We start from the raw sequence: 15,000 nt of genomic DNA on the forward strand, positions 1-15,000 counted from the left end.
GATGTGAGGCGTAGCAACGAGCAGACTGTCGCCCACCAGCGTTGTCATCACACCGAACACCCAAAACTTCTCGTCCACACACCGCGGCCACAGACACGACGGTGGTTCGTTACTTCCCAACGTACCTCGATATACCTTCACGTGTATGAGACAAGAAAATTGGCGACGTTAAGTGTTCCCTTACACTGATACGAGAAAGTGACCGAAATATATATATATATATATATATATATATATATATATATATATATATATATATATATATATATATATATATATATATATATATATATATATATATATATATATGTGTGTGTGTGTGTGTGTGTGTGTGTGTGTGTGTGTGTGTGTAAACGAAAATGTTTCAAGTGGTAGGCAATGAATATATATATATATATATATATATATATATATATATATATATATATATATATATATATATATATATATATATAATATATTCAACTCTGACACCTGTCAACGGTCTCTTGTTCGAGACGGAGAATGCCACTTAAAAGCTGAAGAACGCCTTACCTGCTGCCGACTTCAATAAATCATGCATCTTACACTTCCTGTTTATATATATATATATATATATATATATATATATATATATATATATATATATATATATATATATATATATATATATATATATATATATATATATATATATATATTGACTACTTTATACCAGGTATATTTTCTTTACTATTTAAAGCACTGAATCAGATCTACTTTTTATGGTGACACAAACTAACCAAAAGTAAAAGAGTAATGAAGTAGCTCAAGACTCGCTCCATGAATGTCTGTAGTGCCAACACTACTTAGGAACTAAACAACAGTGATGAAGGAGACGGGGAAGCCGAGGAGAGTTTAAAGTAGTAGAAATCCTGAACCTCCTTCCTCAAGCAAAGCGCGAAAAAACACATAAGAAAGCAAAGCACTACGTCGTATAAATAGTGTGACTTGTTTTTAAGAGCTATTGAATTGATACAAGCCCTGCCAAGACCCTTGTGAGTGTTGGTGAGGGCAGCAGAGTGGTGGCAGGCCTGTTCAGCGTCACCAGCACCTCTGTGACTCACCTCCCCACGAGGCGCCCCTCAACACCAACCCTCAGAAGTGTTTGTATGTCTTAGCATCGTGTATGAGACAAATGTAACCCCGTCAGTATGTTATGTCAGGTGGAGGCGACAAGCTGGGTCTCCCTCCCTTGACACACGAGGCAGCGGGCCACTGGGTGTTGCGTAAGGTGGCGTGTCACACCTCTGAACCAGCGAGGGAGAGTGCCAGCCAGAACGACCCCAAGTAAAACCAAGAGTGCAGGTTTGTGGTGCCAGGCGACCCGCGCCGCTCCCGCACCAGGTGTGAAGTGAACACTCGCCTTGGGTACAGCGCCACCACCGCCGCCTTCCGCCGCTCATTCACAAACACCGCCGCGCACAGACACAACTACAAAATTATAATATTTTTCACACAGGGATGAAGTTCAGAGGGTGCGGGGCTGTGAGGAGCAGTGAGTGTGGTGGCGGTGGCGGCGGCCCGAGGGCGGAGTCTTCATGTTACGTGCAGACGAACATCAGTGGAACACGAAGGAAAACAAGTAAAAATTCCTGTTACCCGCCGTGGAGCGAAATTCGCCACTTGTGCGAGCCTTCCCTCTTCCGTGAGGCTCCACAAGAATCTTGGGGGAGAAAAAAAAAAAGATGAGGTGGCATAGGTGTCGAGAAGGTGGAGATGCCTCCCCAAGGTGTGAGGCACACGGCCGGGGGCCAGGGAGGAGGTGCGGGAGGTGGTGCTGGGGGCGTGAGGTGACCGCCGTGCCTGTTGCCCCTGGAGAAGTCGGGATTTATGGTGCCGTAAAGTGCGGTGCGAGGCGCTGCCTGGCCGTGGAGGTGGGTGGCCGGGCGGTGGTGGCAGTGGTGGCAGCAGTCGCGGCTTCTGGTGCGACAGTGGCAGCGGCGGTGACGGTGTGATGGTCGCCGCCCGCTAAGAGCCTCGTTTGCATACCGCGAAGGGGGCGTGGCTGGGCGGTGCGGGGGGCGGGGCCAGGGGTGGGCCGTGGACGCTCATTGGTCGGCGCGGCGGTAATTAGCAGCGGGGTCGGAGCGGGACCGCCGCCTCCAGTCCGCCGCAGTTACTCGTCGCGGTCGCATGACAGTCTGCGCTTGGTCGTCGCTGAGGAACGTGCCGTGAACACTGTAGAGTAGACGTGGAGTGGCCAGTGTGGAGCACAGTGGGAGTAGCGCGAACAGTGGTCGGCGAGGAGAGCAGACGGCAGCTGTGAGTTCAGTGCTGCCGGAGGAGCAGTGTAGTGTCGCGGGGCGCGCCTCCCCCTCCCCCCTGCGCCTCTCATTTCCATATGGGCGCCCCCCCCGCAGGGAGGTGGCGGTGGTGGGCCAGCCCGCGCATACTCGCCGCCACATTTACCTACTAATTCTCGCCGAGGCGTCATTACGATGTGCAGACGGTGGGTGGCGGCCACGGAGGTCCCACGCTAGTGATACTTGTGCATGTGGAGTGGTGGATGTAGCCGCTCAGTGTGGTGTTGTGGCACATGGTGCTAGTGACGCCCGCACCACGTGCAGCCTACCCTGTGGCAAGGCCGGGCACGGGGGCCAGGCCCACTTTACCTATCACGACGACACTACCATCTACCAGCCCAGCAAGTGTTAGCAGGAGGGGGGCGTTCAGCTCACGTGCCCAGGCCAGCGGCTGCACGAGCATGAGGCACGGCCAGCCGAGGGACGATGTGGACCTCAGGTAAGGGCGAACTTGTGGACTTTGGTAGAATTTTGTGTTTTTTGAGACTTGTCAACTTCGAGTGTGACAGTGCCGGACGCGGCCACCGCCAAGCTGAACTCTGGCGCCGCGCGGGGCAGTGCCATCCCCGGCCTGATTATAGGCGCTGGCCTTCTCTCTGTAAGGAAAAAATCAGACAATTTATAATTACATTGTAACTAATATCATGGAAAAGAAAACTTAATTTTTACGCTGCCCCGCTTGTATAAGTTTACTTCGGAGTACCGGTGATATCCCAAGACACTTTGTTTTTGTTTCAACTTTTCTTTCTTTGACAACTTTGGTCTCACTCCCGAGTGTTCTTGCATCGCCTCGAGAAATAGCACCGCAGCTCTCAACTCTCACTACCGAGATTTTCATTGCTTGTGTATTTTTTAGTGCGTCGGTCAGACAATAAACAAAACCATTTTAGTTATAATAAAAAAAATATCAACAGACTCGATGGAAACATAAGCTTAGTAACTCGTCCTAACGTAAAGAAAAAAAAACTGGCAGCGTCGGCATCATCATTTGTAATGTGCACAAAAAATCAACAACAACAATGGTCGGTAATTTATCGCCCAACAAAAACAATCTTTGGTGGGGCGTCAAGGCGAGGCACAATGAGGACTCCTATCAGACCGACCGACTGATTCCCCCAACTCCGGAAACTTTGTGGCAGCCAAACTGGACTCGCTCAGACCCTTGACCGGAACTTGGGCGGCGGACCTGCCCCGCTAACTGGCCGCCTCTGTTCCTGCTTACGGCTAACTTGTGTCCTGCGGCAGCCTCGTGTTAGGGCCCTGAGTGTCGTGGAGGCGAGTGTGTGAGCAGGACAGGAGGAGGAGGGCGAGCCGCGGGCCGAGGGGACGGTGTTGAAGGTGGTGGTGTTGGAGTGAGCGGGAGAGGCAGAGTGGCGGTGCTGGTAATTAGCTAATGGAAGGACGCTTACTGCAGACTACAAAATGAGAATTTCCCTGGCTATTTCATTTTATGTAATGGAGAAGTTGTCGAGGAAAACATGCATTTATTTCATTAGCTGTTTTTCTCTCCTCTTAGTTGAGTGTGGTTAGAGGCAAGGCAGCGAGACGTTATCCTGGCCGTTGAGTGAACAAGATTTAGTGCTCTGGATGGTTATCGTTCAAATTTAACTTTAGTCATGAAATTGTTGTTTCTGAAATTCTGAAGTACTAAGAATTAATTTATAAATACGTTATATGTGCGCCGGAGTTATGTTGTGGAGAGTAATCAGTGTTGTGAGAAACAGTAACGCTACGGTGGTGGCAGAGTGCGGTGGTGGTGAGCTTGCTGGTGATGATGTGCCAACTTGTCTTGGCGTGTACAAACACCACACACTCACGCACCCCACCCAGCTGCCCTTCGCCCGCCCCGCCCCGCCCCTCCCACCGCAGGCCGTACATGCAAATAGGAGTCGCCAGTGATAATAGTCAGTGTGCGTGGCTCGTGTCGAAAGCCGCAGCGGAACCCGGGCGGCGAGCACACGCAGAGGTGCCAAAAAAATATTAAATCTGGCCGCGGGGTGACTCCGTGTCTGGTGTTATGGAGGAGGCGGCCGCTGAGAACAGACACCCGCACATGTTACACTCTTCTCGTTTCGTCACTTGCATCAACGTTACATGTCTCAGAGGAAGATGTTGTGAATTTCTGATCCGATATTTGAGGACTTTGTTGATGTGCTGGTGCTTGGTACAGGAAGGTAGTATTGGCAGCGTGATTAGTGTTGTGGTGCCAGCGTGAATAGTGTTGTGGCAGTGTGGTGTTAGTGGAGGTGCAGCTTCACTGGAGGTCCTCGTTCCCCGCGGCAGGTCCTCACGTTCCTCCGTCGCGGCGCTGGACGTGTCGGCCCAGCGGGGGGACGGCCAGCGAGCCAAACTTGTACCTCGGTGTGTGACAGTCCATGTTTGTGGCTGTGTCGTGGCTGGCGGCGACGGGGGCCCGCGAGCCGCCCGATGTCTCACTCCACAAGCACTCACACTCACACTCAGTCCCTCGTGTTCCATAGTGTACAGTCTAGGGCACTCACACACTCTCTTCTGTTGCGTATTCGAGTCAAAGGTCCATGCGGGAATATTTCAACTCGCCATAACCTCTCCTAACTTGATTTCAACCGCGAACTTTTCTTTCTAAACTACTACTCGGTGCAAAAATGTGTGTGCAAGATGATTTAGTCAAACACGTGGACTTCCCATTTTTTACATCTTCGAGTGTTAAAAATATGAAGGAATTGGTGTTAAGGAAGTGTGTGTGTGTGTGTGTGTGTGTGTGTGTTGCTCAAAGCTGTATAGTCTATTGGTCTATAAGCCTTGGAAGTGTTATTTTTTTCCTCACTGGTAATGTTCTAAGTCCAGAAACGAGGACAGCTTAAGATAAGAAAGCCCTCCACGCCCCTGACTCTTGTTTTCCGACGAATACTTAGAAACGACATTAGTCAGCCTTAGCCCCAAGCCATAATCCATGCATAATACCGTCGGATATCGTACAGCCATTATAATGTGTTTTTTCGTGTGTGTGGCAAGTGACGCGAGACTTATAAATAAAAGGTCTGCTGTTACACGTCATGGAAGATAGCTTAAGCCAGGCCATTTAGATAAGAAAGCCACTATCGACATAATCTTACTCTGTTTAGAATCGTTTAGTTAGAAATTCAAACGAGGAGGCATTTTGCTCAGTGTTTTTCTTTTTATTTCTGTGTGTCTGTGTGTGTGTGTGTGTGTGTGTGTGTGTGTGTGTGTGTCGTGAAAGGAATAAGGTATCGTTTAGTTAGAAATTCAAACGAGGAGGCATTTTGTTCAGTGTTTTTCTTTTTATTTCTGTGTGTCTGTCGTGAAGGGAATGAGGTGACATGTTTCTGTAATCCCTTCGTTGGTCGTGTGTGAGGCTGAGGAGGTCCCGGGCATCCCTCGCCATGACGGGCATTTGTTTTATTCAGCGTGATAATAATTGAACTCCGCCGTAAGATTGGACCGAGCAGTGCATCATTAATGTCACACTTTTGTCTCTCTCCCAGTGACTCAAGTATTGTCAGACGCTTCCATCCCTCACATCAAGTATTTCCAAAGGCTGAAGAGTAGATCAGTCAGGTTCTAATACGTTTTCATTAGGTTCATGGCATACAGGAGAAGGGTCAAACTCCCAGAGGGGTCATAAAACTACCCCTGGAAATGCCTAAAACTTCTATGTGTGCTTGGGTCCCGAAATGTTTAAGAATATGGCTTAAGACTCTTTTTGACGTATTTACTTATTTTCCCAAAGCAGTCCTGGGCACTCGTATACCTCGGCGGACATGTTTCTATATTTTTTTGTATCTGTGTTGCCGATCGATTCATCTATTTTTGCACTTAACCTTCCCTCCTCCTCCTCAATCTGTCTGTCAGGGAGGGCGACTGTGTAGGCTTCTTTACTGACACGCCCTTTGTACGAGAGCAAACACGTCCAAGAAACAGCCTTTTGTGTCGGCCAGCCTCATCTTTGGTGCCCTTCCTTCCCTTCCTCCCTCCTTCCCCCTCTGTGCTAGCCCCCAACTCTCCCTTCTTCCCTACCTTCTTAGGCATACACTCAAAACACAAGATATTCGCCACAGCACAACTTGGGTGGAATCTACTTGAATAAACTTGATCTTAAAATGTAATAAGTGCTGTTTAGCGTTTTGGTTACATACTGATTTCGATGTCACAGGCTACGAAAGTGTTTAGAAATGTTTTCCACGTTAAAAGTTCTAAGGCCATGCAAGAATCATTATGGCAGTCGTGTTTGCAAAAGTTTTTTTCTACACCTCCGAACACTATTTTGGTCGTGCTGTTCTGATCTTTCGTCGAAGCTTGATTTGGGTTTTTGCGTTGAAATTCCAGAGTTTGTATTAGTGTGAGGTAGCCGTATCGTCCCCTCTGTGTGTGTGTGTGTGTGTGTGTTGCTTTCGGCTTCCTGCAGTGTGCTACCTTATGTACTTTTTGTCATGTGAATTCCCTTTTTTTGGAGTAATTTGTCTCCTTATCTTTCTTATCTCGCGCGGGATTTGTCTGACGATATCTTGCTCGTGTTCATGAAGTGGATTGCTCCCCCCCTCTCCCCCCCATGTGTCGATTATCCTGTGTGTGTGTGTGTGTGTGTGTGTGTGTGTGTGTGTTCAGAATGGCGTGAAAGAAAATATAAATAATGGATTGGGCGTGGTGTGGTGTGTGTGTGTGTGTGTGTGTGTGTGTGTGTGTGTGTATGAAATGTGCGAGTGCGTGCGTGTATGTATTTGTGTTTACGTTTGTTAGAGTATGTACGCATGTGTGTATGTATGTGTACGCTTGGGGTCGGAAGAGGAGGAGGAGGGGGAGGGGGAAGAGGAGTAAGGACTAGAAGAGGGAGAGGAGGTGGAGAAGGAAGGACCAGTGAGGGTAGGGAGGGAGAAGGGGGAGGGGAGGCAGGGCGTGGTGTGTGTGTGTGTGTGTGTGTGTGAGGGCGGTGGCTTAACATGCAACAGACAAGCCCTCCAGTAAGGCATTTTTACAGCGTTATAAAGTCCAAAGTTGCTCGAGACACACTTGGATTTCCTTTTCTCTGCCTTCGCTCTTTGGCCGACCTCAATGTGGCCGGTCGGTCGCCTCTAAGTGTCTGTCTGTCCCTCGCCATCCTCTTGTTCTTCCTCCTCTTGCTGCTGCTTTAGTCTCTTCCTCTTCCCCTTTCTCTCCTTTTTGCACTTCTGTTGTTGTTTTTCTCTTCTTATGTCTCTACCTCCTGCTCCTTTATCCTCTTTCTCCTCCTATTGTACTCTTGTTGTTGTTTTTCTCTCCTTTCGTCTTTATCTCCTGCTTCTTTTTCCTCCTTCCCTTTCACTACCTTTTTTCGTACAGTTGTTTGTTTTCTTCTTCTCATGTCTTTATTTTTGTCCTTTTTTTTTAGTTTATTCCGAGTTTCCTTTTTTTCCCTAGTTCTTGTTTTCCGGGTGTAGCTTTCTTGGTGCGTGTGTGTGTGCGTGTGTGTGTGTGTGTGTGTGTGTGAATCTATTTTCGGAAGTCCTGTTATTATTTGCGGGTTATCTATTGCCACACACGACTTGTTATTTCTTGTTAGTCTCGATAAGCATTGCCTCGCACCTGAAGAATACCTGTTTATTGTATTAGGCGACGATTTTCAAGCTTACCTGTTGTGCTGTGGGGGAGGGGAGAGGGATAGGAGACATTATTGGTTTGACACTTACTTACTCTATCTATTTACTATGAGTGTTATTTGGATTGAATTTATTATTTTATTACGGAAGTAGAGTTTGATATTAAAAACATCACCAGAAATCATGGAAAAAAGATAAGTAAGCTACGTTGAAACACTTAATTGGTTCAGGATATAATTATGTTTATGGTATGATTTGTTTCTCCTATTTTTTCACACCTGTGCAGGAGGATGATTAGCTTTACCTGTTTGTACGTATAAAGATAAGGAGCAATTAATAAGAAATGAAAAGTAGGCCATAAAATATAACGACTTAGGAAACACTTAGTTCAGAAAATGGATTCTTTTGCTCGCATTTAATATTTTTTCTCCAGCTTTGCAATGAAAGGATGACACGTATTAGTGGTTATTGCGGCATGTTTGTATGAAAATAAGAAACCTTTGAAACCGTCGTAATTAAAAAAAAAATAAATAACACAGAGGTCAAGATATTGTTTCTCTTTTTACTTCTCTTCTACATATCGCTTCAGTAAAATAATGAATGTTTAATGAAGCAACAAACGTATTAGTGGTTAGTGCTATATGTATGCGAATAGGAAACATTTAAAACCTTGGTAATAAAAAAAAAAACATAACAAAATTCAGGATAATGTTTTTCTTTTTATCTCTTTTCTTCACCTCGCTTCAATAAAAGAATGAGTGTTTATTACGAGCCAGGGCAGCGGCGGTGGCGGTGTTGGTGGCGGCAGCGGCAGCGGCGGCGGCGGCGGGCGGGTGTGAGGGCGTCTCGGGGTCCATTATTTCTGGGGCGAGCCGCGGCGGGAGGCAAAGGATAAGTCATGTGCGGGATCGACCAGCGAGCGGCGGCGGCCATCCCTCTTACCTGGCGACCGCTCCCTCCCGCCTTCCCTCACCTGAGTGTTGGTGTGCTGCCCGTCGGTCACCCGCTCCTCCCTCCACCCTGTGCCTTCCTTCCTCTCCTCCTCTATCCGTAACCCTCTTCCTCCCTTCCTCAGTTCCTCTCACTCTTTCTTTCTATTGCTTGCTCTTTTTTTAATCTATTTTACCTGTTATTTTTTTTACCCTATCCCTTCCTTCCTTCCCTATTTCTCTATCCGTAACCCTCTTCCTCAGTTCCTCTCTCTTTCTTTTTATCGTTTGCTCTTTATTTATTAACTTTACCTGTTTTTTTATACCCTATCCCTCCCTTCCTTCCCTTCTCTATCCGTAGCCCTCTTTCTCCCTTCCTCAGTTCCTTCCACTTATTATTTATATTCCTTGTTTTTTTATTACGTTTACCTGTTTTATTTTTTACCCTTGCTCTCCCCTTCCTTCCTCTCCTCCCTTTCTTCCTATTGCTTGCTCCTTTTGCCTTTTATTTACTCTAATCTTTTCCATTCGCTTTGCTCCCTTTGTGTTTTTTTTCTTCCTCTTTTCTATTTCTCAACTCGTAGTCCTTATCCTCCCCCCCCCTCTCTCCCTCCCTTCTACTGCTTGCTCATCTTTTCTCTTTGTTTTTTCTTCCTCTGACCTTTTTCTATTTGCTCCCCATGCTTCTCTCTCTCTCTCTCTCTCTCTCTCTCTCTCTCTCTCTCTCTCTCTCTCTCTCTCTCTCTCTCTCCATCACTTCCTCCCTATTTATATCCTTTCCTTTACTTTTTTTTTTTTTACTGTCATGGTCTTATTTTTAGCGAGGTTTTTCTTCTCTCACCTCTTTTTCAGCAGCTTCTTGTCCTTCCTTTTTTTTCTTCCATCTTTCCTTCCCTGTTGCTTCTTCCTCCGTCTCCTCCCTGATACGAGAAATACAGGCACACAGTTTTCTTTTTTTCCTACGGTCTATTATATTGCTCCTTTTTTTTCTTTTACTGTCTGCCACAGTTTCACGGTGAAAAACGGACCTTCCTCCTTCCTTCCCTCCTCCTCCTCCTCTTCCTCCTCCTGATGCCTAGTGTACTGCCTTCCTTCCTCTTAAAGCTTGCATCTCCCTTCCACTTCCTCTTTTCCTTGCCCTTACCTAAACCTTTCCTCTCTTTTTCTCCCTCGCACGACCCTCTGCCCTTCTCATTTATCATTCTCTCTCTCTCTCTCTCTCTCTCTCTCTCTCTCTCTCTCTCTCTCTCTCTCTCTCTCTCTCTCTCTCTCTCTCTCTCTCTCTCTCTCTCTCTCTCTCTCTCTCTCTCTCTCTCTCTCTCTCTCTCTCTCTCTCTCTCTCTCTCTCTCTCTCTCTCTCTCTCTCTCTCTCTCTCTCTCTCTCTCTCTCTCGCTCTCGCTCTCAGATCAATTATCATCTCGCGGGTTATCAAGAAACTATTCCCGATCCTGAAGACAATGATGAAGAAAAGTTACAATTAATGATCGACAATTAATCTTTTTCTTCCCTCCGAATTTCTGTTCTGGCGTTTCTCTTCACGTATTAGACCTTTTATTTTCTTCCTTTGGGCTCCTCGGGTTCATCTTCCGCTCCAAAGTAAAATTAAGTGAAAAAAATAAGAGTTGAGAACAAAGATGAAGAAAAAATCACCCTTACGAAACATCATTGCACGTAGTAGACTATTTTTTTTCTTTGAGCTCCTCGGGTTCATCTTCCGCTCCAAAGTAAAATGAAGTGAAATAAATAAAAGTCGAGAACAAAAATGAAGAAAAAAAATCACCCTTACGAAACATCATTGCACGTATTAGACTATTTTCTTCTTCCTTCTTTCCTTTTCTTCCTTCCTTCATCTTCTGGTGCAAAGTAAAATGAGAAAAAAAATAGACGAGAACAAAGATGACGAAAAAAAATATCACTCCGACGAACCATCATTGCACGCACGTCATTCACGGGATGGAGTCGTGAATGCAACGTACAATTTCTGGCCTTCCTTCTTTTTTTATATATTTTAGTTGCTTTAATTTCCAAAGGACTGGCGGTCGGTATTCTTTTCTTTCTCAATTTTTTTCAGTCCGTTCCATATCGACAATTTTTTTTTAACGCTCCAACCGTTTTTGTTATTTACCTTAATCTTATAAGAGGAAGAAACCCTATTTTTTTTATCTCTTCTTTATCGGTTCGCTTTGTCTTCGGAATAACACAAACATCTATGGGTCGCGGTAAAGATTCTCGTTATCACCTGGCCTCGTTAACCAATCCGTCCTTGACTCACCTGATGACTGGGTGTGTTTTCCGAGGCTCGTGTTTGGTCACAAAATACTTATTGAGCCGGGAATCATGATGTCTTCGGTAAAAACACACATCTATAGGTCGCGTTAAAAGGTTCTAGTTATCACCTGGGCTCGCTAACTAATCCGTCCTTGACTTACCTGATGACTGGCTGGGTTTTCCGAGGTTTCGTGTCAGGGCACAAAATACGTCTAGAGCTTCGCTGGATCGCCGGGAATCATCGTGGCTCGTGACAACACCAAATGATCACAGGCGAATGAAGGGTCACGGGTCCTGTGCTTGCTTGTCCTCTGTTTCTTGCTGGTAAACATTTTTTTTGTCCTTCTGCCTCCTCTTCTGCGCCTCCCTCGCGTCCCTTCTTCCTTCCTGCCTCATCTTCTCTGTTTTATTTTATTTTTTTATAGTTGATGTAATTTCTTCATCTTCCCGTTGGATTGGTTTGTTTGTCTTGCTGATGTTGTTGTTTTTGGTGGTGGTGGTCTGGAGGTAGTCATTATTTTCATTGTGTAGGTGTAGGTATATATAAGTGTGCGTGTGTGGGGAGGGGGGAGGTTGTGTGTATCCATGGCCCGTGTGCATATATGTCCTTCCTTTGTTTGCGTTTCTTGAGTGCGTTATATTCATAGTGCGAGCTTGTTAGTATTTGTGTACATTGTGTTCGTGTTCGTGCATTCATCGCGGGCATACACAATAAGCACGCACGTATATCCTTTCTTATCAAGGCCCCGCCACGCTGCCTCCTGCCTGATAGCAGAAAAATTCATCGTGACGGCGAGACTTGCGTCGGGAGGGCGTAAGGGTGTGTCTCCCTCGCGGGGCTGGAGGACTGAACTCATGATAATTGTAGGAGATCCAACAAGGAAATAAAGAGAGATCTGAGGTTTCCTGTGCAGATGACTTATATTGTTCTGTAAGTGCATCATTTTGTCCCTTCGCCCCGCATTATACTTTCTTCAGGTACTCTCACCTTTTTGTGGAGCAGTCGGAACACTTTTTCATGTTCGTTATTTGCTCCTGTTTCACACTGTAGCAGTTGAAGAAAGGCTCAGAAGTTATGGGCCAGAGGAATGTAATGTATGCTTTGTCTCTAAAGTATTGTAATTGTACGATTTCGAGGAGGATGACTGTCTTCCCGAACGATGACCACCGAAGTCGTGCTTTACACTCCGCCTCGTCTATCTAATAAGTCTCGCAATCCATCGCCCTGTTTCCTGTTAGCAAAACTATTCTTCGAAATCGTTACGTTTTTTGGGAAGGAAAGCAGCGCATGCGTGACCGGGACTTACCGCGCCTCGTCGCAAGGGCGGGAGTGCCGCGGCCGCCGCCCGGCGCTGGCTCTCAATTATTTGGTCGCATGAGATTTGCACATTAAACTCTAACCACCAGTGAGTTTCTTCCTCCGTCCAGTTTGGATTTAATAAGCTTTCGTTTATTCTTTTACCTTCTCCCGCCGTGATTGATGCGGTGCTGTACCTGCGGCGTGAGGGGAGGAGGGGGAAGGGGGCACCAGATTGAGAAACACCACTCCACCAAGGCTTTCCCCCTGCCTCCCTCCCTCCCTCCCTGCAGGGCTGCGAGGAAGAGCACGCCGCCGCCCGCGCCTCACTGTGGCGCCAGATGAGGAAGTAAGGGCGTTCTAGGGAGGTAACTCGCCCCCATTCTCCCTTTCTATCCCTCCCTGGCCTCCCCATCCTTAGAGTCATTCTTACCTCATTTCTCTCATCCGTTCCTTGCTCTTTACCTCAATCCCCCAACTTCACACTCCCTCTCATTCTCCTCGCCCCCCCCCCGGGCCTGCAGCATAAGTACACCGTGTGCGTCTCTACGGTGATGCGTCACGTATAATCTCGCCGCCATTCTTCGAGCAACAGTCTGTGCATTGCCGCCGTGTGTCATGGCGGGTGTGCACACGGCTACACGCTCATGCCGCGGTGCACATGAATTCCATACAGACCGCCTATTTTCTTTCTTTTTTTTTCTTTTACTTCTATTTCCTTCCTTCCTTTTTCGCAGAATATTTACGTTACTTCTCCTGATGTCGATGACCGTTGTGTGTGTGTGTGTGTGTGTGTGTGTGTGTGTGTGTGTGTGTGTGTGTGTGTGTGTGGAAACAGACGCGTGTCTAATGCAACGCTGATGCAACATGAACGGATGTGATGGAAGGTGAAAGTTGAAAAAGAGATAGAGCACAAACATTATTGATTAAAAGTTACACGAACGTATAATAATAATCATCATTAGGATTAAAATGATAGAAACTTTAATATTGATTGAAATAACAGTTATGATTATGACTTAGTACTGTTGTCACGAGAGTAATAATAATCACTTGGTATTCAATAGTACTACTTTTGAAATCATTGATACTATGATAACAACAATTTTTTATTTATCTATTATTATTATTATTATTATTATTATTATTATTATTATTATTATTATTATTATTTTACTACTGCTACAACCACTTATACTACTACTACTTCTACTACTACTACTACTACCGCCACCACCACCACCAGCTCCATCACCGCCACAGTCACCATTGTGTGCCTCCTTCCTGGCAAGTTTTCTTATTTTTTCCCCCGGCACTATAAAGACGCGCCACATTTGCATACTCGCCGTGTATCGTTGTATTAATTTAGTTGGCGTCGAGCCGGAAGCCTTTCATCCACCCACGGCACGAAGCAAACGTTTTGTACAGCTTTTTTTTCCAACCTATACTTACATGAGGCGTGGCGGCGGCGTGGAGGAGGAGGAGGAGGAGGATCAGCATCAGCATGGGCGCCTCCTATTCCCTCTTTGCATGACCGGTAGACGTCCTCCTTTGTGCTCTGTGACGGATAAAAGTCTAGGGTGTGTGTGTGTGTGTGTGTGTGTGTGTGTGTGTGTGTGTGTGTGTGTGTGTGTGTGTGTGTGTTTCTTTCTCTACATTCCTCTTCTGGATGATAATGTTAATTGTTTGACTAATGCTCCACTTACCTAACTCTTGATGATTGTGATAATAATGTAATGGGCGTAACGATAAAGAAAATAACAATAGTAATAATAGTAATGATAATGATAATGAAAGACAACAATAACGAAGCAAACAATGTAAGAACTATGTTAAGAGGAGAATCATTTCATTGTCTCGTGTTTGGGAAAGGGGAGCGACGCAGGAGGGGGAGGGGAGAGAGGGGTAAAGGAGGTCAGTGGTCGGCGGTGATTGGCCGGCGCAGCGGTAACGTCACAACACGCGTGACGTCACCAACAACAGCTGCTCGGAGACTGTGACGCAGCGCATTGTGGCTGACATCACAAGCGCTTCTGCACATTACTCTGTTATTATTTTCTTTCTCTCGCTCTTTATCTCTCTCCTTCTTGCTCATCAATGTACCTTACCGTGGTCTCTTTCCACGATTACAATTTCAACAAAAACAACAATAGTAACAGTAATAATAATAATAATAATAATAATAATAATAATAATAATAATAATAATAATAATAATAATAATAATAATAATAACTTCTGTAACGCAAAATTAGTGGTGGTGGTGATGTTGGTAGAGGAGCTATTTTCGTACCGTGTTTACAGTTGTCGTAGTAGTAGTAGTAGTAGTAGTAGTAGTAGTAGTAGTAGTAGTAGTAGTAACATTAGCAGCGGCCTTAGTGATAGTAGCAATAGGTGGGCCGAGGTAGGTAGGTAGGGTTAAGGCATACACACCTTGGCATTCACTCTCCTGATTACCTTCGAAGGGAGGCTTGAGGGAGGGAGGAATGAGGGAGCCGAGGATTATAGGGGTGGAGGGAGGAAGGAAGGGAGAGAAGAGGCAGGGGAGAAGGCCATATGGGGAAAGAAAGGGAGGGAGGCGACCAGGTGGAGGGGGGAAGGGAGGGAGG

General features: G+C 46.0%; 2 protein-coding genes across 4 annotated transcripts in view; one reads left to right on the top strand and one right to left on the bottom strand.

The window, feature by feature from the left end:
* The window catches only part of LOC126984114 (uncharacterized), a 105,286-nt gene extending 102,559 nt beyond the window's left edge, over window positions 1–2,727 (bottom strand). The window contains exons 1-2 of the mRNA XM_050837499.1: window positions 2,700–2,727; window positions 1,764–1,883 (exon numbers count right to left, since the gene is read on the bottom strand). Of these exons, the coding sequence (XP_050693456.1) occupies window positions 1,764–1,883; window positions 2,700–2,727 (148 nt within the window). The remainder of the gene's footprint in view (window positions 1–1,763; window positions 1,884–2,699) is intronic.
* The window catches only part of LOC126984165 (zinc finger homeobox protein 3-like), a 46,778-nt gene continuing 33,861 nt past the window's right edge, over window positions 2,084–15,000 (top strand). Inside the window, exon 1 of one of the 3 annotated variants that reach the window (XM_050837575.1) lies at window positions 2,084–2,763. The gene's annotated coding sequence lies outside the window, so the exon portion shown is untranslated. The remainder of the gene's footprint in view (window positions 2,764–15,000) is intronic. The other 2 variants (XM_050837576.1, XM_050837577.1) reach the window with 2 other exon arrangements.

The sequence above is a fragment of the Eriocheir sinensis genome, chromosome 56 (genome assembly GCF_024679095.1).
Source record: "Eriocheir sinensis breed Jianghai 21 chromosome 56, ASM2467909v1, whole genome shotgun sequence".
In the NCBI taxonomy this organism is placed as follows: Eukaryota; Metazoa; Arthropoda; class Malacostraca; order Decapoda; family Varunidae; genus Eriocheir; species Eriocheir sinensis.